The sequence below is a fragment of the Ambystoma mexicanum genome, chromosome 7q, assembly GCF_040938575.1.
Source record: "Ambystoma mexicanum isolate Mex_15411 chromosome 7q, UKY_AmexF1_1, whole genome shotgun sequence".
In the NCBI taxonomy this organism is placed as follows: Eukaryota; Metazoa; Chordata; class Amphibia; order Caudata; family Ambystomatidae; genus Ambystoma; species Ambystoma mexicanum.
In genome coordinates this window covers 831,954,687-831,979,628 of record NC_090941.1, presented here as the reverse complement: position 1 = coordinate 831,979,628, position 24,942 = coordinate 831,954,687, and the positions used below count along the sequence as shown (strand labels likewise).

Below are 24,942 nucleotides of genomic sequence, written 5' to 3'. Positions count from 1 at the left end.
CCCCGGTCATCAAGGCATTGTAGTAGTCAATCGTTGGCATTATTAATACCCGGACAAGTGTAGCACAGTTAGCTTACGAGACATTGGGTTTATCTATTCTCAAAAAGCCTAAGAAGGTACTGGGCTTTGTAACATTTTCTATATGAGCATCTGAGCTCAAGGACAATTCAAAGGTAACACCCAGTGTCTTTACCTTGCAAACTACCTTAATCAAGTGCTTTTCAAGGGTAAACCGGACATACTGACTGTCAGGTTTAGCTCTGGCCTGGGATGAGGCAAACGGTATAAACTCATTCTTAGTGGCATTCAGGCACATCCCATTATTGTAGCGTAAACTTTATTAATCCGCTCAACATCATCTGTATACTTGCCGCCCAATTCAAAGACAAGCTGAGTATCATCAGCATAATTAGATTAGTGAAATACACACCTATCTCATTCAAGAGATCACAGAGTGGGCAGCAGTAGACATTGAAGAGAGAGCGGGATAAACAGGCACCCTGCGGCAGACCAGATTTCAGCAGCTCATCAGGCGAGCATGCATTACCCCAAACATTCCTAGACATTCAACCAGTCAAAAAGGATGTAATTCAGGCTATGGCCTCAATGGAGTAGCTGCCCACATTTGTCAAGCTACACAGCAATTTGTCATGATGGACAAGGTCAAAGGCTGCTGACAGATTAGCATTGTTCATAATCTGGAGCATTTCAGTTTGCATGTTCAGTAGGGCAACCTCTATGCCATAGCAGGCTCTGTAACCCGACTGTCTCAGGTGTAAGGCTGCAGGTAATTCTAGATAGTCCTGAAATGGGGACGTAGATACCTTATCCCAAATTGTTTGCAGGAAAGGGGCATTGGAGATCAGTCTGAAGTTGGAGTAGACTTTTTGATCCAAACCTGTTTTATTTAACAGAGGGGTCACAGAGACCTTCTTCAACGCCTCATGGATGCAGCTTTTCCTAAAGGTCGCATTGGTGAGGCATACAAGGTAGGGGAGGAATAGTTCCTTGTGGGTAAGAATGATTTTAGAAGGGAGAATTTTCCACACACAGGTCTCATTTTGTTCATGATATTAGCCAAAGTTTCTTCTGAGATACAATTAAAGGTAAAGACTAATTTATCCCGTTGACCCGGCACCTTATCGATTGGATCAGGGGCCATGTGCTCCACTCTACTTAGATTGTCCGTAATTTGAGACTGTGCTACAGCTGTTTAGAGGGTGAACTGATGCAGCATCACCGTAGGTTTTTCAAGGTCCCGAAGGATCTGAAAATGTTTATTGGAGCCAATTTCCGGCATGAGCAATTTGGTTATCGAAGTATGTTTCTTTTGCAAGCAAAATCTCAGTTCGATACAGCTTTTCCAATCTTTTCCATTTTTCCGTGTTGGCCAAGGACTGGTCCTTCAGGCAGACTCGTTCTGCTCTTCTCTTTTTCCTTTTTTTTTGATCCAACAATTCTGCAGAATACCATTTTTAGTCATTGGACATCACCCTGACAATCTTCGAGGTCACCAGGGCTATCTGGTTTAGCAGTTCAGTAAAGACTGTCAAATTCCAAAACCAGGTGATCAGGGGGATCATGATCAGAGGTGGATGTCATAAGTCTTAGAAGATAGGATTCTAAATCTCCATGAAGAACTTTATTAAATTCCTACTGGAGACAGTACAGAAGAGATTATTTTTCTGGACTATAGGGAGGGCAATGCAAAGTGAAAGGTAACAAAAAAGTGATCAGATCAGATGCAGAGTTGAGTAGTTGGAGAACTCGGAGGCAGGTTTTTACTGGCTACCCAGTCTAACACATACCTTATTGTGTCCTATAAATAAGTTACCAAGAACTGACTACCGTTTCCATGCATGTGAAAGTCATGCGGAGAGAAAGCTGAATGGAGTAATGAAGATCAGCAAAGGGGAGAAGCACAAGAAGCACTCTAGTGGTTGTGAGAGTATAATAGGTGTCGGGACATTTGAAAACGTTAACCAGCTGACAGGAGAGAGACGCTGCTTGGGGAACTTTCTCCCTCTCGGTAATGAGTAAGGGACCAACAAGCCAAGAAGTCTGTGGAGCCGGCAGGCTCAGGGAGAAGACAGGAGGATATCTAGAGCCGGGTTTGCCGTGTGGAGACTGCGGGAGGAAGGAGAAAAGACACAGCCACGTGGCCACGGGAACCTGGGAGCAGACTAAACACTGCCCCAAGACGGAGAGAGGCTCAAGAGGCAAGCGGGTGCTGCAGAGGATGAGGAAGCCACCAGACGAAGCTGGCGAGCCTGCGAGATGGAGACAGGACACCACGTCGTTTCCTACAAAGGAACCAAAGAACGCCATGAGAAGCCGGTGAGTCATGCAATGGGGAACTGGGACACTGGGGTGCTTCGACAACGCTGCCAAAGGAGGTTAAAGGAAACTATAACAAATGATAAGGAATATGAAACCTGATATTATTAGAAAAAGACTTATAGAATAAATGCGAAAAATATACCAGTTTGCAAATGTGTAAAGTCCTGGCAGGAGAGTATTTATTTATTTATGTATTGTTCACTTGTTAGACGCTTATACAGGAAGCAAATACTGTTTCAAGGCACCCACAGGGCAACAGGGAGTGGACAGGGGATGAAACCTCTCAGTATTAAGCGCGTTACAAATAACCTATCATATCATAAAATGAAATTATAACAATGTTAAATAAATTAAATACAACAATATAAGGAGAGACAAAGGGGAGGGGAAGACAAAAATACTATGCCTGAGAGTGTTCAAAAAGTGCAGCTGCAGAGGGAAGAGGGGTAAGGGAATGGTGCTGTGGAGCTCATGGAGAGCAGCAGGTGAAGTGCTACAAAGAAAGGTAAGTGCAACCTCCAGTGGTGGAGGGTGACCCCAGGAAGTTGCAGAGGATAGACAGCAGCAGGGATGATAAGATGTGGGAGGTCAGGGTCCCGAGGATGCATAGGGCCCTGCACACTCATCAAGCTACTGTTACTTAGCAGGGGAGAGAGGGAGGGACAGAAGAGGGAAAGAGGAAGGTCTTGAAACTTTTCTGGAACTTAAGGAGGTCCTGCTCAAGACAAAGAGGGAGGGGGAGGCTGTTCCAAAGAAGGGAGCCCGCTGAGAAAAGTGATCAACCAACTGCTCTCTGTTTAGCAAATCACTTTACACAAAAGGAGTTGGTGCCAGAGGAATGTAGGTGTATAGCGGGGGTATATTTAGTCAGAAAGAGTTGCAGATAGAGTGGTACCCAGCTCCAGACAGCCTTCTGCATGATGCAGAGGAATTGAATTTAATCTGTGGTGCAATCTGAAGCCAGTGAAGACTTTGTAGGGCAGGAGAGATGCGGTCCCTGGGCTTGAGGCCAAGGATAAGCCTTGCTGCCCTATTCTGGATTTGCTAGAGGGGTCGCAGAGTAGACAAGGGTAGATTAAGGGGGAGGCTATTGCAATAGTCAAGCCTAGAGAGAACCCGAGCTCGAGTAACATTGAGTCTGTGGGGGAAGGTGAGGAAAAGTAGAATTCCTTTCAGAAGGAAAACCTGAAAGTGGGACTTCTTGGCAAGGTCCTTAGTATGAGGGAGGAAGGAGAGAGAGGAGTCGAAGATGACTCCAAGGTTTCTGGCTTCCATAGAGGTAGCAAGGGGAGAGCCCATGAAAGAAGGCCAGAGTGAAGGGAAGAAGTTGAGTCCTGGGGTCCCTATACGGAGGATCTCTGTTTTGCTGGCATTGAGGCAGAGATCATGAGAAGTACAACAGGCCTGTGTCTGAAGTAAGTTTGAAGAGAGTTGTGTGTCGTCAGAATAGCACTGGAAGTTGGGGGAAAAGGAAGAAATGAGGCGTGCCAACAGATTAAGGTAGATGTTAAACAGCCAAGGTGAAAGAATGGAGCCCTGGGGGACACCATAGGCGGAGACGAAAGTATGGGGGGAGAAGTGCCTAGTATGACTTTGGCAGAGCAGTCAGTTAGGAAGGAGGTAAGCCAGTCCCATGCCCGCTCCGAGATACCAAGGGTGTCATGGAGACTTTTTATGAGGATGGAGTGGTTCACTGTGTCAAATGCTGAAGAGAAATCAAGGAGGATGAGGACAGCAGGGGAGCTGGAATCAAGTGATGCAAGCAGTTCTTCATGGGTGTTCAGAAGAGCAGTTTCCGAGCCTCTGGATGCTCAGAATCCAGATTGATGGTTGTGGAGACCGCCAACAAGTTCAGTGTGGGAGTTAAGTTGGAGCAGGGCCAGTTTCTCAAGCAGTTTCCCCAGGAAAGGGGTGATGGAGATAGGGCAATAGTTGGCAGGGAAACAATGTTTTTTAACGAGGGGGCACACAAGGGAGTGCTTGAGGGAGGATGGAAAAGAATCAGTAGCAAAGGAGTGGTTACAAAGATCAGTGAGAGCGAGGCAAGAGAGGAAATGTTGTCCTTGATGGTTCTGGATGAGCAAGGGGCACCCTGATTGGAAGAAACCTTCATGGCATGGACAACTCTGGTGACTTGTTCCGTGGAGACAAAGGCGAAGGAGGAAAAGGAGGAGGGAGGAGGGTGAGTTGTTATGGGGAGGCAATGGGAGGCAAAGGGGAGGGATGGTTGGAAGAGTGTGTGACTAGGCTGTTTAGGATGTCTGGGTTTTGGTGGTGAAGTGAGTGGCGAGTGAATTGCAAAGGGCCTGGGAAGAAATAGGGGCAGAGGATACTATGGACAGTTTGTCAAGTAGCCTGCTTATTTTGAAGAGTTCAACCGTGTTGATGCATGCACCAGATATTTCTACCTGAATGTGGGCCCTTTTTTGCATGGATAGAGAGTCTGTAATGCCTTTGGAGCAGGCGGCAGGCCAGTTTGTCCAAGGGTGAACCAGGGTTTCTCTTGTTTCCTGATGACTCTTTTGCTGAGGTTGAGTTCTTGCATGTACTATGGTGCTTATGGATTCGGTTTGCAGGTGCGTTGTTTCAAAGGCACGTGTCGGTCGATGGAGATTGAGAGGTTGGCGTTAAGTGCTTCCAGTAGAGAGTCGCAGTTCGGTTGGGGGTGTTCGGGCCATGTGAGGTGGTGGTTGGGGAGGTCACTGTGAGGGCTTCCACGGAACCTTCTTAAAGGACCTGTTTGTCTGATGGGTTTCTGCTAAGAGTGCTTGACTCAGGTGGTGTGTAGGTTGTTGAAGGGCATGGGCAGGTGGTCAGACGAGTCAAGTGATGTTGGGGATGGCCTGTGGGCACACAGGGAGAAAACACATGTCACCGCGTGCATACCTATTGTCTGGGTCCAACCGGTCCGAACAGGTCCAAACAGAAATTGCCCTTTTCTTCGGCTGCCATTCACTTCGGACACATGGGAGAGGGATGCCCTTAATTTCTGAGTTAAGAGCAGAAAGGAAGAGGCAGGGCTAAGACGATGGGATGGGGAGTAGGCCATTTAACCTAGATCCACTGCAAAGGAATAGAGGCTGGAGGGCTGCTTAAGTATTGAAAAAGGACAGCAAAACCGGAAGGCACCAACAGTTAATCTCACTGGGCACTGTCTGCAAACAACAGGGTGTGCCTAAAAGGGACCTGTGGCAAAGGTGCTGCGCAGCAATGGCTGCAATGAAAGCGTTGCGCGGAATGTCCTGCTTGGTGAGTACCTGCACTTCTTTTTTTTCCATTTAAGGCACTGAATTTAAGAAATAAACGTGACAAGGGACCAATTGTTTCCGAGGCATTTTACAAGAATGTGGGCTCCTGCCTGACTGTGCATAATGGGAAAATGACCAGCAATTTCCCTCCAGTCAGTGAAACTACAAACAACTCTGTGGAGAACCACATTGAGACCGTGATAATAACTAACATGGTCTTTTGAGGATCAGTGAGGACGGAGATGCTGGTTGACTTTCTAGCACCCAAGCTGGGCCAGGTTAACGAGAACCCCTTCATTAGTCATTAGTCTGTCAAGTGATGTAACATTGTATCCACAAATGCTACTAATGATGAACCCGGCAATCAAAGTGTTACTAACACGAAAAACTATACTGTCAATTCTGCAAACATGATCAGAGTTTGTGATATTATGATACTTCACTGTAACTCCAATCTACTGCTCAATTATACTCTCACAGATTCAGATGTGATGGGCAGTGGCAGTGAATTACCATCTAACAACAGTGTTATGTTAGCTAATGTGCTTGAACAAGTTGGTCTGGTTCCTCAGTCTGGTAAGTTTCGAAATTCTCCTACTGATGATCCCACTGAGATACTTAGGATTTCTAATCCACAGATAGAGGCACTGGGCTACCTTTGAGCTTCCCTGGTTAAGCGATGCAGATCTATTAACACTGAAACAAAGTATAAATGAAGTAATGAAGACCATTTTATGCAAAAAGGGTATGTCGGTGGGGCTCTAGTTTGCACACTTGATGGACATGAGTTAACTAGGGAGAATCTTTTGAAAGATCATGAGTAGAGATTCTCAGTAAATTGAAAAATAATTGCATGTTGCACAGTAAATATGTACTTCATACTTCTAGATATATCATAAAATGACATTTGTCTGAATAAAAACCTAGCAATGTTTTACAATACTCATTACAGGCAACCAACAGCTTACCTGTCGATGCTGCAACACTGAGTACTGCAGTCCCGGAACCTGTTGGCTCTGCTGCATTTTCTGAAGCATCAGCTTTTGTTGCAATGACATTGGCACATTTGGAGAGCGAGAAAGTGACTGGTTCTGTAGCGTTTGGGGCACCTGCTGCTGCTGTTGCTGAGCTGCTGCAGATGGCTGCTGGTGCTGTGTGTAGTGTACGATGGAAGGCTTGTTCTGGGAACCCAGCACTGAAGGCATCTGCGGGTTTGTTTGCTCCGAGCTGAAGTGGAACAAGGCCTTGGTGCTATTATGATGCTGCTCTACTGGAGCGTGAGAGTTATTTATGAAGTTCAGGTTCAGATCCTGGTTCTTTTGCTGCATGATCATGTTCATGTGATTATTTTGGGGGCTGGAGTTGGATTTATAGAGGTAGTTGCTCATTCCCTTTGGCTGGTTGCCATTTGAAGGCACTACGGGCATTTGTGAGGTGTGTGGGCTGTACTGCGGCTGTCGAAGGGCGGGGCTTGGGACCTTTTCTTGACCGAAAGACCCTGAGGGACCAGATGGTGGCAGCGTTGACCAGTTAGAGGACTGGTTCTGCTGGTGCTGCTGTTGCAGCTGAATCAAGGCATTTTGCTGCCTGTTGGCTGCTATTTGTTTCAGTTGCTGTGCATGAGACACTTCCTGCCAGGTAGGCAGCGTTCGGCTTGAACAGGACGAGACCTGCGATTGAGCTTGACTCAGAGGCACGGACGTGACAGGTGAGGAGGTGGACATTGCAACACTGGACATTGAAAATGCCGGCCCTTCGGAAGAAGATCTAATTTGCGGAGATCCCAGAGGGACCTGAATCGGGCTGGGGGAATATTCTGTTTTTATCACTATTTTCTCCATTGGTAAGCACGGTTTGGGGGAGCCGCTCTGATTCTGCTGGCCAAGATCAATATTAAACGGCTCATCTTGCTTGATGGTGATATTGATCATGTTCTGCAACTCGAGATCGCTCATTGGCGGCACCGACATATCGGTCAGTTCGTTGAACAACTCTTGAAGGTCTGGATCCATTAAATGCTCAGCAAAGTCATCTCCATATCTGCCGGTGAACATGTTTTCGGAAGACATTTGGCAATCTAGGTGTTTGCCGCAAGACATTGAGTCATCCGGTTCCTTCTTGATGTCTTTCAGGGTGAGGTTGAACATGTCGCTGCTCGTCACGTTGTTCGACTTTCGATGTAGCCCGGGCCCGTTGGCCATCATTGCGGATGCAGGTTGACTCTGTCCGTTGTTAACATGGTTTCCACCTGGTCCTACGGAAAGCTTGTCGTTGGCCAGCATCCTCTTGCTGTCAAGGAAATCGCTCCCAGAAAGGCCATTTTGTCTTTTGATGTTTCCCTGGGAGGGGTTTACCACCAGCTTCCTCTTCAAGGAGCCCTGGAGCTGGAATTGCAAATAAAGAGATTTATTTTAGAATGAATATTTCAATAAACAACCCTAACGTTTCCCTGCATCATAATGGTATGCTTGTGGTGAAATCTGCATTCATTACATTCTGATATATATGAAAATATATGAAAGGTGAAGTTAAATAACCAAGTGCATATTGCAAGGCAGTAGATGTACTTGGTATGGTTCCACATTTATTTTTGTCCTTGTTAGTGTATTCATATGCACTTCGTTCATGCACTTTTTCTTGATACGTTTTTCACTGATTTCTTTTTTAATCGGGGGTTCCCCCAAACTCCCTCTAGCCCACACCCCTATCCTCCCAATCCGACAAACCCCCTCCCCCGAAACTCCTACCTCTTGTGCCAACTCACACATAACATATTTTTAAAAACATTTGGTGAAAAAAAATATCGAGTAAAGGTTCACGAATAAAGTGCACACGAATAAACTAACAATGAAAAACAAACAGATCACGCTATGTATACCATTAACTTATGTGCATTTTTTACACCAATTCTTGAGAAATCCATATGACTAACCAACGATGCAGACGGTACAAGTACTCTTAATTATATTAAATAATGTCAGCACCTTAAAAGTTCTGCCATGAGCAGGTTCTGGTTCTTATCTCGGCTGCCCTGCTTTTCTTTTCATGGACTATTACAACAGCAATGCCACTAAAGCTCACACAATCAATTAATTTTTGAAGCTTTGCCAGTGTAATTTCTTTAGTGTCAAAGGACTGTGCAGTTTAACTGTAATGTAACACCGTGCTCAATCCAGGGACGCCAATTCACCAAAATGTCAGGAGTAGCGAAAGGGACATTACAGATCTGAAGACATCACAGGAAGTCATGTCACTTGACCTTAAACCCTCTTGGCATCAGTTCCTCTTTAACCGCAGTGACATCACTGGAAGTGGCTTGCGGGTGTAAGAAAAGTACATAAGCGTGACCATTTTAAAATGCTAAATCAGTACTAAAGCAGACAAGAATATTTGAGATACCAACCACATTTTAACAAGGATTTTGCCTTCACATGCCTTGAATTGGGTCATGATATGACAGGGTTAGACCCAACAGAACAGCATAGGCAGAGGCACTGCTATACATATGTCACTTAAGCATTGTATAGCCAGTTACTTCCATATTATCCCAATTATAGCTTCATGTCAGGTATTGTCATTATATGAAAAGTAGAGCCCCAACATTGCCAGTTGGTGCGATAATACAGTATCCAAAAATCCAATAGATGCAAGTCACTACAGTGCACAGTAGCATTAGGGCTTTAATTAATGATGATCATTTGAAGCGCGTGTCAGCTGAGGCTTTCGCTGCTACCTTCTCAGCCCCTTCTCCCCCCTCGGCTGACTCCCACCCTGACGCACCACTCTCCATGCTCTATTCCTCTATATCTGATACTCTCGATATCCTTGCCCCCGTCATGAGAATCCGCCTGAAGCCCAAAGCCAAATGTAACTCCTGGTATGACTCGGATCTCGTCACCCTAAAACGCAAGTGCAGGGTGGCAGAGAGGAAATGGCGTGCTTCATGTTCATCCTCTGACAAACTGGCCTGCCGCCTGCTCCAAAGGCAATACCGGCTCTCCGTTCTCACCAAGAAGAGAGCCCTTATCCAAGCCCGCATCTCTGAGGCATCTAACAACTCGGCCGAACTCTTTAAAATCTGCAAGGAGCTGGCCAACCCTGCTGCAGTCTCTACCTCTCCTGTCCCCTCCCAGGCCCTCTGCACTGCACTGGCCTCGCACTTCATCTCAAAAACTCAGGACACCCTGTCCTCGCTCTCCTCCTCTCACCTCCCTCCCTCTCTTCCCTGCTCTTCCTCTTGCTCTCTTGCAGCCGCCCCTCCGCCCTCCTTCTCTGCTTTTCCACCTTTTTCTGCTGATGAGGTTTCCAGACAAGTCCGATCTATGAAAACCTCGTCTAAACAGGTTCACCCCTGTTCCTCCAAAACCATCAAGGACCACATCGACTCCCTGGCTCCTGCCCTAGCTGACTTTTGCAACCACTCATTCGCCTCTGGAGTCTTCCCATCCCCCCTCAAGCACTCCCTTGTGCACCCCCTCCTCAAGAAACCCTCTTCCGACCCCTCCTGCCCGGCCAACTATCGCCCAATCTCCATTACTCCCTTCCTGGGCAAGCTCCTGGAGAAACTGGCCATCTCCCAGCTTAACCTCCATGCTGAATATGTTGGTAATCTTCATGACCATCAATCCGGCTTCAGAGCGGCCAGAAGCACGGAAACTGCTCTCCTGAACATCCGTGAGGACCTGCTCCTGAACCTCGATTCCAACACTCCCTGTGTTCTCATTCTGCTCGATCTCTCCTCTGCCTTTGACACTGTCAACCATGCCATCCTGCTCAACCGTCTCCGTGATAACCTGGGTATCACTGGTCAGGCTCTGGCATGGCTGACCTCTTTCCTTTCCGGTCGACCCTCCCAGGTCCAAATGGGCTCCTTCCTCTCTGACATCTTTTTCTCCACCTGTGGTGTCCCCCAGGGATCCAACCTCTCTCCCTGGCTTTTCAATCAGTATCTGGCACTCCTTGCCCACCGTATCGCCGCTCTCTGCCCCCACTTTCAGTGCTATGCGGACGATACCCAGCTCATTTTCAGGCTAACCTCGGCCTCCTCCTCTCCTTCCCTCATCTCCGACTGTCTGTCTGCTATCCAGGAATGGTGTGCCGCCAATGACCTCTGCCTTAACGCCAGTAAGACTGAGATTCTACTCATCGGCACACCCACTCCCTCCTTTCCTGCAGCTCTCTGGCCGGCCTCCCTTGGCCCTCTTCCTGCCCCTACCTGCAAAGCTAAAAACCTCGGGGTCATCTTCGACTCCACACTCTCCTTCTCTCCTCATATTTCTGACGTCTCTAAGAAGTCACACTACCAGCTGCACCTCCTCAGAGGTATTCTTCCCTTCCTCTCCTTCCCCCAGAAGCTCACTGTCTCCCGAGCCCTGGTTCTCTCAAGGCTGGACTACTGTAACAGCCTCTATCTTAATCTGCCTGCCTCCACTCTCCGCCCTCTGCAACTTATCCAGAACAGAACTGCGAGACTTGTCCTTGGCCTCAAGCCCAGGGACCGTATCTCTCCAGGACTGAAATCTCTTCACTGGCTCCCAGTGGCTGCGAGGATTAAGTTCAAAACCCTCTGCATTGTCCACAAGGCCTTCTGGGGCCTTGGGCCACAATACCTTCAACTCTCTCTTCCTAAATATCTGCCTTCACGAGCCCTTCGCTCATCCGTCTCCAACTCCCTCATGGTCAGCCGCTTCTCGAAGCAACGAGCTGGGGGTAGATCTCTCTCCGCAGCAGGGGCCTCCCTCTGGAACAGCCTTCCTGCCTCCCTGAAACTTGAAGAGAACCATCTCCGGTTCCGGAAGCACCTCAAAACCTTCCTCTTCGCTTCTGCCTTCTCTCTCCCTCTCCCCTGCTAAACCTGCTAAACTCCCCACTGAAGTTTGCACTAAACCTGCATCTGGGCCACTCTGTGACCTCGGTCCAGGGCCCAGCCACTCTCCACTTGCACTGCCTCCCTGGCTCCCCCTGCACTGTGGGACTGTCACTGCATCCCTACAGCCCCCTTCCCAGCACTTGCTCTGCACTTACCTCGCACTTGCCACCAGCTGGCCCTTTTATTATTATTTATTATTTTATTACGCTACTTACCTTGTACTGCACTTCCCCCCCACCTCCTCCCCCTGCACTTTCTCCTTTTCCCCTTACCTCTGCACTTGCGCGATCTGAATGACACCTGGCCTAGTAGGATCGTTTGTCTGTCTTCCCCTTGTTTCCCCCCCTCCCTGCCTCGTCGCGCCTTGAAACACTTGTGTATAGGCGCGTTACAAATACCATATCATATCATATCATATCATATCATATCATTTATACAGCACTTTCTCCAAAGAGCTGCACATAGAACATATTTACATACAATTACCATCCCAACTGAAGTTGGTACTCGTTTATCAACCTTGAAGAATGAAAAAGGCTAAGTTGGCCTTACCAGGATGCAAACCTGCAACCTGCAGCTCACACACACAGATCACAGTAGCGAGCGCTCAACCCGCTGAGCTATTTTACTGCTTTGCTATTAAAAATGCAATGCCATCATAAGAATACATGTCAAAGCTGCCTGCACAATATAGACCAGACACGTAATAACATGCATCATGTTTGCTGTAACCTTGATGATGCACAGTAAAACATAGCATTCCACAGTAAGACATACCTAGACTGGCTGCACCAAAATGCCAATCTAACCACATAATAATGCTTAAAAGGCTTACTTTATCATAGATGCCCAGAAAAATATACAACACCACAGTAAGGATTGGACTGCACCCAAATGCCAGTTTAGTCAGGTAATTTCACTTAACATGATTGCTTTATTAGAGGTGCCCAGCACAAAATGTCAAGCCACAGTAAGAAATTGCAAGACTAGCTGCACCAAAATGCTAGTCTAGACATGTAATAAAACCTATGATGCTTCCTTTATTATAGCTGGGCAGTAAAAATGTCATGGCTAGACAGACTGTACCAAAATGCCAGTCTAGCCACTAATAACACATATCATGCCTGCTGTATCATGGATGCCCTTAACATTTTAGCACCCACCCCTCCTGCCCCACACTCCCCACACATCTCCTCTCCCTCCCACTGTTCTCCTCTAACCCCCAAAATCAGCACCTTGGCCAAGCATTACATCTTCATCACTGTTCCTCCTCCCAGTATTTACGTATGAGGCAAGGTGCATCATAGGCAAGTACTGGGACGAGGAAGAGTAGGACTAAGAGTAAATACAGGTAAAGAACCCAGGAATTTAACATAAGCCCACGCATTCATATGCTCATTTACATGTGCACCCATTCACCATTCGCTCACACAAGCACACCCAGCCACCCATACATCATGCACTCACTCACAAACTCTACCTTATACAACATATAAACATATAAACATATCCACACACAAACACACACACACCCTAGCATGCACTTGCACATCAACACCCATCTACAAATAAACCTGTTCTCTTACTTTTTCCCGAATCCGTTGTTGCTCCAAGGACCTCCTCTGCAGACAGGGCTCTCTGGCTGTCATGCTCCACGCACGCATGGAACCAGCTCTGATTTCTGTCATGTGCAGAGCATAGAAGCCAGAGACGTCCATGCCATGTGGGGCTGGGGGCCTCAGACTTAAGAAATAATTTCTTTTTGAAGTAATTCCGACTTTAAAAATAATGTTTTGAGTTATTGAAACTGTAACGGAAATCATTTCGTTCTCAAGTCAGAGTGACTTAAAAAAGAAATGAATGTAAAGAGGGCTCCCGTTTGTTTTCTCTCTGCCTCTGCAACCCTTAACCAGGGGTCGCAGAGGCAGTGCCAGGGGTCGTGCAAGAGTTGCCAGAGGTCGCCACTGAGACCCCGAGCGACCCCTAGATGCCATCCCTGGCTCAATCCCACTGTCTCTCCTTTTCGCTCTTAGCACCAAATTCATTCTTCCAGGTCTTTGCCTTTATTCCGGTCTAGACTTAAATCTTTCTTACTCTCTTCCCCTTCTTAAATGTTTCCTTTTCAGCCAAAGTTTCATGTTACTGTACCGATCACCTTACATTTAGCACTTATGCTTAAGCACTAGATAAGTGAGCACAAATAAAAAATGCAAGTCATTCTATTCTCCGTATTCTGTGTGGAACGTTCTGTTTCACAGCGCTCTAATAGCATAGATTAGCGTTAACAGCATGGTCTAAAAGGAGTTATTACATGCTGAATGTGTCATTATTGTTGATAATTGATTTACAAATATAAACGATTCCAGAGGATTGAATTAATGATGGCTCTTGAACACAACTGCAGCTTAGATGGTAGAATTCTAAGGAACTGTCTCTTGTTATGTATGTGTTGCCAAAATGATATTGATTTCATTTTAAATTGTGGCGGGATAAATGACACTTATTGTCTCTTTTGTTTAATTGACATATAATATACTTTTCAATGTTCATATTAACAAAGGGAGTCAACACGTGTTTTATTATCACATAGCACTTCGACAAGGCGCTCCATTCTTACATCCAGAATCCCAAATACGTTCTTTGTCCACTCATGTGTGTGCCAGGGAATGTAACCTAAGTGGCTACCGACGTCAATGTGCTTAGTTAAATTACATGAACACTTTCAGTTTGTGACTGAGTGATGCCTATTTTTCTATGATCTCGATACTGAAGGACTGTGAAAATAATGTTTTTTTTTATTTTGTAGCTACAACTTTAGGGTCTTGAAGAAGCTCTCTGCAAGTGTGAAACATACATCAGCTCTCGTTTTAATGTGAAACTTCAATCAAACTGATGGGAGGACAAGGTTCCTCCTTTTTTTTAATAAAACAGTATCATTGTAATACTTATTGATGATTTATATAGTGCTTTAGGCAGGTCTTCTCCAGGTTCTAAGCGCTGAACCGGGGATCGAACCCATGTTTCATGGCAATGGCCCTCATTACGACCCTGGCGGAGATCGTGGTGCAATATGCACCATGGAGCACGGCGGAAAGCTGCCGATACCGCCATGGGGGTTGGCGGATTTACCGCCCCATTCCGACCTTGGCGGGGCGGTAAATCCCCATTCCCCATTTTACCCTTCCCCATTCCCATTTTTGCCCCATAGGGTATAATGGGAGTGGGGAAGGCGTTAATTACGCCACCGTAAAATACGGTGGCGTAATTAACAACAAGGTCCCGTAGCGCCATGGATTTCTCCGCCCGGAAAAACCAGGCGGAAACCGCTCCATGGCGCTACGGGAACTCGTAGTAGGGCGGAAGGGTCCGCCGCGAATACCGCTGGCGTAAACCCACTCCGCCAGGGTCGTAATGAGGCCCAATGTCTTTTACCCAAGGCGACTGTGTTGACCCTGAGATAACACATATTAGCCACAGCTGCATCTTGCTTTGCTTACCGACAGGACCCTTGACTGATATGCAAACATAAACCACTTTACTGTGTCAGCAACTGGACACAGAGGATGGAAAGACAGTTCGCTCTTTTTTTCCTCTGCTGTTTTGTACATCATGTTGTCTGTCACCAAAGACGATATTGTCCACCTGCTACATATATTTTAGGATGTTTCTTTTCCCTCTGAGCACTCTAACCTTAATTCAAGCACCTTCCGCATGGCTTTCAGATCAGCCCTGATGAGGTGGACTACTTCCAGATAATGAGAATTTCCATGAAGACCGCAGGACGGTCAGTCATTAGAAAAGATGAATTACTGAACAGGGAAAGCCTAGGACTTCCAATGGAGACAGTGAAAACAGAGGTAGAAGTGTAGCAAAAAACGACTGGAACTGTGGGCGGGTGAATACAGCAATGCGTGGAACTGTGGGCGGGTGCATACAGCAACACATGGAACTGTGGACGGGCGCATACAGCAACGCATGCAACTGTGGGTGGGCACATACAGCAACACATGGAACTGTGGGCGGGCGCATACCGCAACACATAGAACTGTTAGAGGGCGCATACAGCAACACATGTAACTGTGGGCGGACGCATACAGCAACACATGGAACTGTGGGCGGCGCACAAAACAACACATGGAACTGTGGGTGGGCGCACACAACAACACATGGAAATGTGGGTGGGTGCATACAGCAACACATGGAACTGTGGGCGGGCGCATTCAGCAAAACATGGAACTGTGGGCGGGTGCATGCAGCAACACGTGGAACTGTGGGCGGCGCATACAACAACACATGGAACTGTGGGCGGCACACACAACAGCACATGGAAGTGTGGGCGGACGCATACAACAACACATGGAACTGTGGGTGGGTGCATACAAGAACACATGGAACTGTGGGCGAGCGCATACAGCAACACATAGAACTGTTAGAGGGTGCATACAGCAACACATGTAACTGTGGGCGGGCGCATACAGCAACACATGGAACTGTGGGGGGTGCATACAGCAAGACATGGCACTGTGGGCGGGCGCATTAAGCAACACATGGAACTGTGGCCGGGCGCATAGAGCAACACATGGAACTGTGGGTGGGTGCATACAGCAACACATGGAACTGTGGGCGGGCACATTCAGCAAAAAATGGAACTGTGGGCGGGTGCATAGAGCAACACATGGAACTGTGGGCGGGCGCCTACAACAACACATGAAACTGTGGGCGGGCGCTTACAACAACACATGGAACTGTGGCCAGGCGCATACAGCAACACATAGAACTGCGGGCGGGCACATACAGCAACAGATGTAACTGTGGGCGGGCACATACAGCAACACATGGAACTGTGGGCAGGCGAATACAGCAACACACATACAGCAACACATGGAACTGTGGGCTGGCTCATACAGCAACACATGGAACTGGAACTACTGTGGGCAAGCGCATAGAGCAACCCATGGAACTGTGGGTGGGCGCACACAGCAACACACGGAACTGTGGGTGGCGCACACAACCACACATGGAACTGTGGGCGGGCGCATACAACATCACATGGAACTGTGGGTGGGCGCATACAGCAACACATGGAACTGAGGGCGAGCACATATAACAACACATAGAACTGTGGCCGGGCACATACAGCAACACATGTAACTGTGGACGGCCGCATACAGCAACGCATGGAACTGTGGTTGGGCGCATACAGCAACACACATACAGCAACACATGGAACTGTAGGCGGGCTAATACAGCAACACATGGAACTGGAACTACTGTGGGCAAGCGCATACAGCAACACATGGAACTGTGGGCGGGCGCATACAGCAACACATGGAACTGTGGGCGGCGCACACAACAACACATGGAACTGTGGGCGAGCGCATACAACAACACATGGAACTGTGGGCGGGCGCATACAACAACACATGGAACTGTCTGCGGGCGCATACTGCAACACATAGAACTGTGGGCGGGCGCATACAGCAACACATGGAACTGTGGGCAGGCGAATACAGCAACACATATACAGCAACACATGGAACTGTGGGCTGGCTCATACAGCAACACATGGAACTGGAACTACTGTGGGCAAGCGCATAGAGCAACCCATGGAACTGTGGGTGGGCGCACACAGCAACACACAGAACTGTGGGTGGCGCACACAACCACACATGGAACTGTGGGCGGGCGCCTACAACAACACATGAAACTGTGGGCGGGCGCTTACAACAACACATGGAACTGTGGCCAGGCGCATACAGCAACACATAGAACTGCGGGCGGGCACATACAGCAACACATGGAACTGAGGGCGAGCACATATAAAAACACATAGAACTGTGGCCGGGCGCATACAGCAACACATGGAACTGTGGGGGGTGCATACAGCAAGACATGGCACTGTGGGCGGGCGCATTAAGCAACACATGGAACTGTGGCCGGGCGCATATAGCAACACATGGAACTGTGGGTGGGTGCATACAGCAACACATGGAACTGTGGGCGGGCACATTCAGCAAAAAATGGAACTGTGGGCGGGTGTATAGAGCAACACATGGAACTGTGGGCGGGCGCATACAACAACACATGAAACTGTGGGTGGGCGCTTACAACAACACATGGAACTGTGGCCAGGCGCATACAGCAACACATAGAACTGCGGGCGGGCACATACAGCAACAGATGTAACTGTGGGCGGGCACATACAGCAACACATGGAACTGTGGGCAGGCGAATACAGCAACACACATACAGCAACACATGGAACTGTGGGCTGGCTCATACAGCAACACATGGAACTGGAACTACTGTGGGCAAGCGCATAGAGCAACCCATGGAACTGTGGGTGGGCGCACACAGCAACACACGGAACTGTGGGTGGCGCACACAACCACACATGGAACTGTGGGCGGGCGCATACAACATCACATGGAACTGTGGGTGGGCGCATACAGCAACACATGGAACTGAGGGCGAGCACATATAACAACACATAGAACTGTGGCCGGGCACATACAGCAACACATGTAACTGTGGACGGCCGCATACAGCAACGCATGGAACTGTGGTTGGGCGCATACAGCAACACACATACAGCAACACATGGAACTGTAGGCGGGCTAATACAGCAACACATGGAACTGGAACTACTGTGGGCAAGCGCATACAGCAACACATGGAACTGTGGGCGGGCGCATACAGCAACACATGGAACTGTGGGCGGCGCACACAACAACACATGGAACTGTGGGCGAGCGCATACAACAACACATGGAACTGTGGGCGGGCGCATACAGCAACACATGGAACTGTGGGCAGGCGCATTCAGCAAAACATGGAACTGTGGGCGGGTGCATACAGCACCACATGGAACTGTGGGCGGGCGCATACAACAACACATGGAACTGTCTGCGGGCGCATACTGCAACACATAGAACTGTGGGCGGGCGCATACAGCAACACATGGAACTGTGGGCAGGCGAATACAGCAACACACATACAGCAACACATGGAACTGTGGGCTGGCTCATACAGCAACACATGGAACTGGAACTACTGTGGGCAAGCGCATAGAGCAACCCATGGAACTGTGGGTGGGCGCACACAGCAACACACAGAACTCTGGGTGGCGCACACAACCACACATGGAACTGTGGGCGGGCGCATACAACAACACATGGAACTGTGGGTGGGCGCATACAGCAACACATTGAACTGTGGGTCGGCGTATTCAGCAAAACATGGAACTGTGGGCGGGTGCATACAGCAACACATGGAACTGAGGGCGAGCACATATAACAACACATAAAACTGTGGCCGGGCACATACAGCAACACATGTAACTGTGGGCAGCCGCATAGAACTGTGGTTGGGCGCATACAGCAACACACATACAGCAACACATGGAACTGTAGGCGGGCTCATACAGCAACACATGGAACTGGAACTACTGTGGGCAAGCGCATACAGCAACACATGGAACTGTGGGCGGGCGCATACAGCAACACATGGAACTGTGGGCGGCGCACATAACAACACATGGAACTGTGGGCGGGCGCATACAGCAACACACGGAACTGTGGGCGGGCGCATACAGCAACACATGGAACTGTGGGCAGGCGCATTCAGCAAAACATGGAACTGTGGGCGGGTGCATACAGCACCACATGGAACTGTGGGTGGGCGCATACAACAACACATGGAACTGTCTGCGGGCGCATACAGCAACACATGGAACTGTGGGCGGGCGCATACAGCAACACATGTAACTGTGGGTGGGCACATACAGCAACACCCATAGAGAAACACATGTAACTATGGGCGGGCGCATACAGCAACACATAGAACTGTGGGCGGGCGCATACAGCAACACATGGAACAGTGGGTGGGCACAGACAGCAACACACATACAGCAACACATGGAACTGTGGGCGGGCACATACAGCAACACATGGAACTGTGGCCGGCGCATATAGCAACACATGGAACTACTGTGGGCAAGCGCATACAGCAACAAATGGAACTGTGGGCAGGCACATACAGCAGCACATGGAACTGTGGGTGGGCGCATACAGCAACACATGGAACTGTGGGCAGGCACATACAGAAACACACATACAGCAACACATTGAACTGTGGGTGGGTGCATACAGCAACACATGGAACTGTGGGCGGCGCACACAACAACACATGGAACTGTGGGCGGGCGCATACAACAACACATGGAACTGTGGGCGGGCGCATACAGCAACACATGTTACTGTGGGTGGGTGCATACAGCAACACATGGAACTGTGGGTGGGCGCATATAGCAACACATGAAACTGTGGACGGGCACATACAGCAACACATGGAACTGTGGGTGGGCGCATACAGCAACACACACACAGCAACACATGGAACTGTGGGCAGGCACATAGAGCAACACATGGAACTGTGGCCGGGCGCATATAGCAACACATGGAACTACTGTGGGCAAGCGCATACAGCAACAAATGGAACTGTGGGCGTGCACATACAGCAGCACATGGAACTGTGGGTGGGCGCATACAGCAACACATGGAACTGTGGGCGTGCGCATACAGCAACACATGGAACTGTGGGTGGGCGCATGCAGCAACACATGGAACTGTGGGGTGTGCATACAGCAACACATGCAACTGTGGGCAGGAGCATGCAGCAACACATGGAACTGTGGGTGGGTGCATACAGCAACATATGGAACTGTGGGCGAGCACATACAGCAATATATAGAACTGTGGGCGGCAGCATACAGCAACACATAGCACTGTTAGAGGGCACATACAGCAACACATATAACTGTGGGCGGGCGCATACAGCAACACATGGAACTGTGGGTGGGCGCATACAGCAACACACACACAGCTACACATGGAACTGTGGGCAGGCACATAGAGCAACACATGGAACTGTGGCCGGGCGCATATAGCAACACATGGAACTACTGTGGGCAAGCGCATACAGCAACAAATGGAACTGTGGGCGTGCACATACAGCAGCACATGGAACTGTGGGTGGGCGCATACAGCAACACATGGAACTGTGGGCGTGTGCATACAGCAACACATGGAACTGTGGGCGTGTGCATACAGCAACACATGGAACTGTGGGTGGGCGCATGCAGCAACACATGGAACTGTGGGCATGTGCATACAGCAACACATGCAACTCTGGGCAGGAGCATGCAGCAACACATGGAACTGTGGGTGGGTGCATACAGCAATACATGGAACTGTGGGCGAGCACATACAGCAATATATGGAACTGTGGGCGGCAGCATACAGCAACACATAGCACTGTTAGAGGGCACATACAGCAACACATAACTGTGGGCGGGCGCATACAGCAACACATGAAACTGTGGGCAGGTGCATACAGCAACACATGGAACTGTGGGCGGGCACATACAGTAACACATAGAACTGTTGCCGGGCGCATATAGCAACACATGTAACTACTGTGGGCATGCGCATACAGCAACAAATGAACTGTGGGCGGACGCATACAGCAGCATATGGAATTGTGGGCGGGCGCATACCGCAACACATGGAACTGGAACTACTGTGGGCAAGGGCATACAGCAACACATGGAATTGTGGGTGGGTGCACACAGCAACACATGGAACTGTGGGCGGTGCACACAACAACACATGGAACTGTGGTTGGGCACACACAGCAACACATGGAACTGTGGGCGGTGCACACAACAACACATGGAACTGTGGGCGGGCGCATACAACAACACATGGAACTGTGGGTGGGCGCATACAGCAACACATTGAACTGGAACTACTGTGGGCAAGGGCATATAGCAACACATGGAACTGTGGGTGGGTGCACACAGCAACACATGGAACTGGAACTACTCTGGGCAAGGGCATACAGCAACACATGGAACTGTGGGTGGGTGCACACAGCAACACATGGAACTGTGGGCGGTGCACACAACAACACATGGAACTGTGGTTGGGCGCACACAGCAAAACATGGAACTGTGGGCGGCGCACACAACAACACATGGAACTGTGGGCGGGCGCATACAACAACACATGGAACTATGGGTGGGCGCATACAGCAACACATTGAACTGGGGGTGGGCGCACACAGCAACACATGCAACTGTGGGCGGCGCACACAACAACACATGGAACAGTGGGCGGGCGCATACAACAACACATGGAACTGTGGGTGGGCGCATACAGCAACACATTGAACTGTGGGTGGGCGTATTCAGCAAGACATGGAACTGTGGGCGGGTGCATACAGCAACACATGGAACTGAGGGCGGGCACATATAACAACACATAGAACTGTGGGCGGGCACATACAGCAACACATGTAACTGTGGGTGGGCGCATACAGCAACATACATACAGCAACACATGGAACTGTATGCAGGCTCATACAGCAACACATGGAACTGGAAATACTGTGGGCAAGCGCATACAGCAACACATGGAACTGTGGGCGGGCGCACGCGACAACACATGGAACTGTGGGCGGGCGCATACAGCAACACATGGAACTGTGGGCGGCGCACGCGACAACAGATGGAACTGTGGGCGGGCGCATACAACAACACATGGAACTGTGGGCGGGCGCATACAGCAACACATGGAACTGTGGGCAGGCGCATTCAGCAAAACATGGAACTGTGGGCGGGTGCATACAGCACCACATGGAACTGTGGGCGGGCGCATAGAACAACACATGGAACTGTGGGCGGGCGCATACAGCAACACATAGAACTGTGGGCGGGCGCATACAGCAACACATGTAACTGTGGGTGGGCACATACAGCAACACCCATACAGAAACACATGTAACTGTGGGTGGGCGCATGCAGCAACACATAGAACTGTGGGCGGGCGCATACAGCAACACATGGGACAGTGGGTGGGCGCAGACAGCAACACCCATACAGAAACACATGGAACTGTGGGCGGGCACATACAGCAACACATGGAACTGTGGCCGGGCGCATATAGCAACACATGGAACTACTGTGGGCAAGCGCATACAGCAACAAATGGAACTGTGGGCAGGCACATACAGCAGCACATGGAACTGTGGGTGGGCGCATACAGCAACACATGGAACTGTGGGCGGGCACATACAGCAACACACATACAGCAACACATGGAACTGTGGGTGGGTGCATACAGCAACACATGGAACTGTGGGCGGCGCACACAACAACACATGGAACTGAGGGCGGGCGCATACAACAACACATGGAACTGTGGGAGGGCGCATACAGCAACACATGTTACTGTGGGTGGGTGCATACAGCAACACATGGAACTGTGGGCGGGTGCATATAGCAACACATGTAACTGTGGACGGGCACATACAGCAACACATGGAACTGTGGGTGGGCGCATACAGCAACACACACACAGCAAAACATGGAACTGTGGGCAGGCACATAGAGCAACACATGGAACTGTGGCCGGACGCATATAGCAACACATGGAACTACTGTGGGCAAGCGCATACAGCAACAAATGGAACTGTGGGCGTGCACATACAGCAGCACATGGAACTGTGGGTGGGCGCATCCAGCAACACATGGAACTGTGGGCGTGCGCATACAGCAACACATGTAACTGTGGGTGGGCGCATGCAGCAACACATGGAACTGTGGGCGTGTGCATACAGCAACACATGCAACTGTGGGCAGGAGCATGCAGCAACACATGGAACTGTTGGCGGGTGCATACAGCAACACATGGAACTGTGGGCGAGCACATACAGCAATACATGGAACTGTGGGCAGCAGCATACAGCAACACATAGCGCTGTTAGAGGGCACATACAGGAACACATATAACTGTGGGCAGGCGGATACAGCAACACATGAAACTGTGGGCAGGTGCATACAGCAACACATGGAACTGTGGGCGAGCACATACAGCAACACATAGAACTGTTGCCGGGCGCATATAGCAACACATGTAAGTACTGTGGGCAAGCGCATACACCAACAAATGGAACTGTGGGCGGGCGCATACAGCAGCATATGGAATTGTGGGCGGGCGCAGACCGCAACACATGGAACTGTGGGCGGGGGCATTCAGGAAAAGATGGAACTGTGGGCGGGTGCATACAGCAACACATAGAACTGTGGGCGGGCGCATACAACAACACATGGAACTGTGGGCGGGCGCATACAACAATACATGGAACTGTGGGCGTGCCCATACAACAACACATGGAACTGTGGGCGTGCGCATACAGCAACACATAGAACTGTGGGCGGGCGCATACAGCAACATATGTAACTGTGGGCGGGCGCATACAGCAACACATGGAACTGTGGGTGGGCGCATACAGCAACACACATACAGCAGCACATGGAACTATCGGCGGGCGCATACAGCAACACACATACAGCAGCACATGGAACTGTCGGCAAGCGCATACAGCAACACATGGAACTGTGGGTGGGCACATAGAAAAACACACATACAGCAACACACAGAACTGTGGGCGGGCGCATACAGCAACACATGGAACTGTGGCGGGCGCATATAGCAACACATGGAACTACTGTGGGCAAGCGCATACAGCAACACATGGAACTGTGGATGGGCGCATACAGCAACACATGGAACTGTGGGCGGCGCACACAACAACACATGGAACTGTGGGTGGGCACATACAACAACACATGGAACTGTGGGCGGGTGCATACAGCAACACATGGAACTGTGGGAGGGTGCATTCAGGAAAACATGGAACTGTGGGCGGGTGCATACAGCAACACATGGAACTGTGGGCGGCCGCATACAACAACACATGGAACTGTGGGCGGGCACAGTACAGCAACACATGAACTGTGGGCAGGAGCATACAACAACACATGTAACTGTGGGCAGGCACATACAGCAACACATGGAACTGTGGGTGGGCGCATACAGCAACACACATACAGCAACACATGGAACTGTGGGCACGCACATACAGCAACACATGGAACTGTGGCCAGGTGCATTTAGAAACACATGGAACTACTGTGGGCAATCGCGTACAGCAACAAATGGAACTGTGGGCGGGCACATACAGCAGCACATGGAACTGTGGGTGGGCACATACAGCAACACATGGAACTGTGGGCGGGCGCATACAGCAACACATGGAACTGTGGGAGGGTACATACAGCAATACATTGGGTTGGGGATTCGGCAGGTAAATGATATACCGAATGTATTTCCGCCAAATTTGTTATCTCTTTTTGTTTACCACACATGATAATTATGGGTAAGATATAAAAAGGGGTGGGGTTGAGAGGTGGAAGGGGCGATTGTGGGGGTCTCCCCCAGCTTTCTGTGGGTAAACAAAGAGGTAAAAAGGGCTGGAAAAAGAAATCGGCAAAATTTCCATTCTGCAAATAAGAAATAATAATAATAATTGGCGAAAACTAATAGATCTAGATAGACAGCCAAGTAGATGAGATGATCACAG

At 49.3% G+C, this 24,942-nt stretch overlaps 1 protein-coding gene across 3 annotated transcripts in view; it reads right to left on the bottom strand.

The window, feature by feature from the left end:
* The window catches only part of MAML2 (mastermind like transcriptional coactivator 2), a 726,684-nt gene that overhangs the window by 231,995 nt on the left and 469,747 nt on the right, over window positions 1-24,942 (bottom strand). For all 3 annotated transcript variants that reach the window (XR_011284065.1, XM_069639165.1, XM_069639166.1), the window contains exon 2: window positions 6,557-7,972. Coding sequence is in view for 2 of the 3 variants with exons in the window: in XM_069639165.1 (XP_069495266.1) it covers window positions 6,557-7,972 (1,416 nt within the window). In the remaining variant the exon portion in view is untranslated. The remainder of the gene's footprint in view (window positions 1-6,556; window positions 7,973-24,942) is intronic.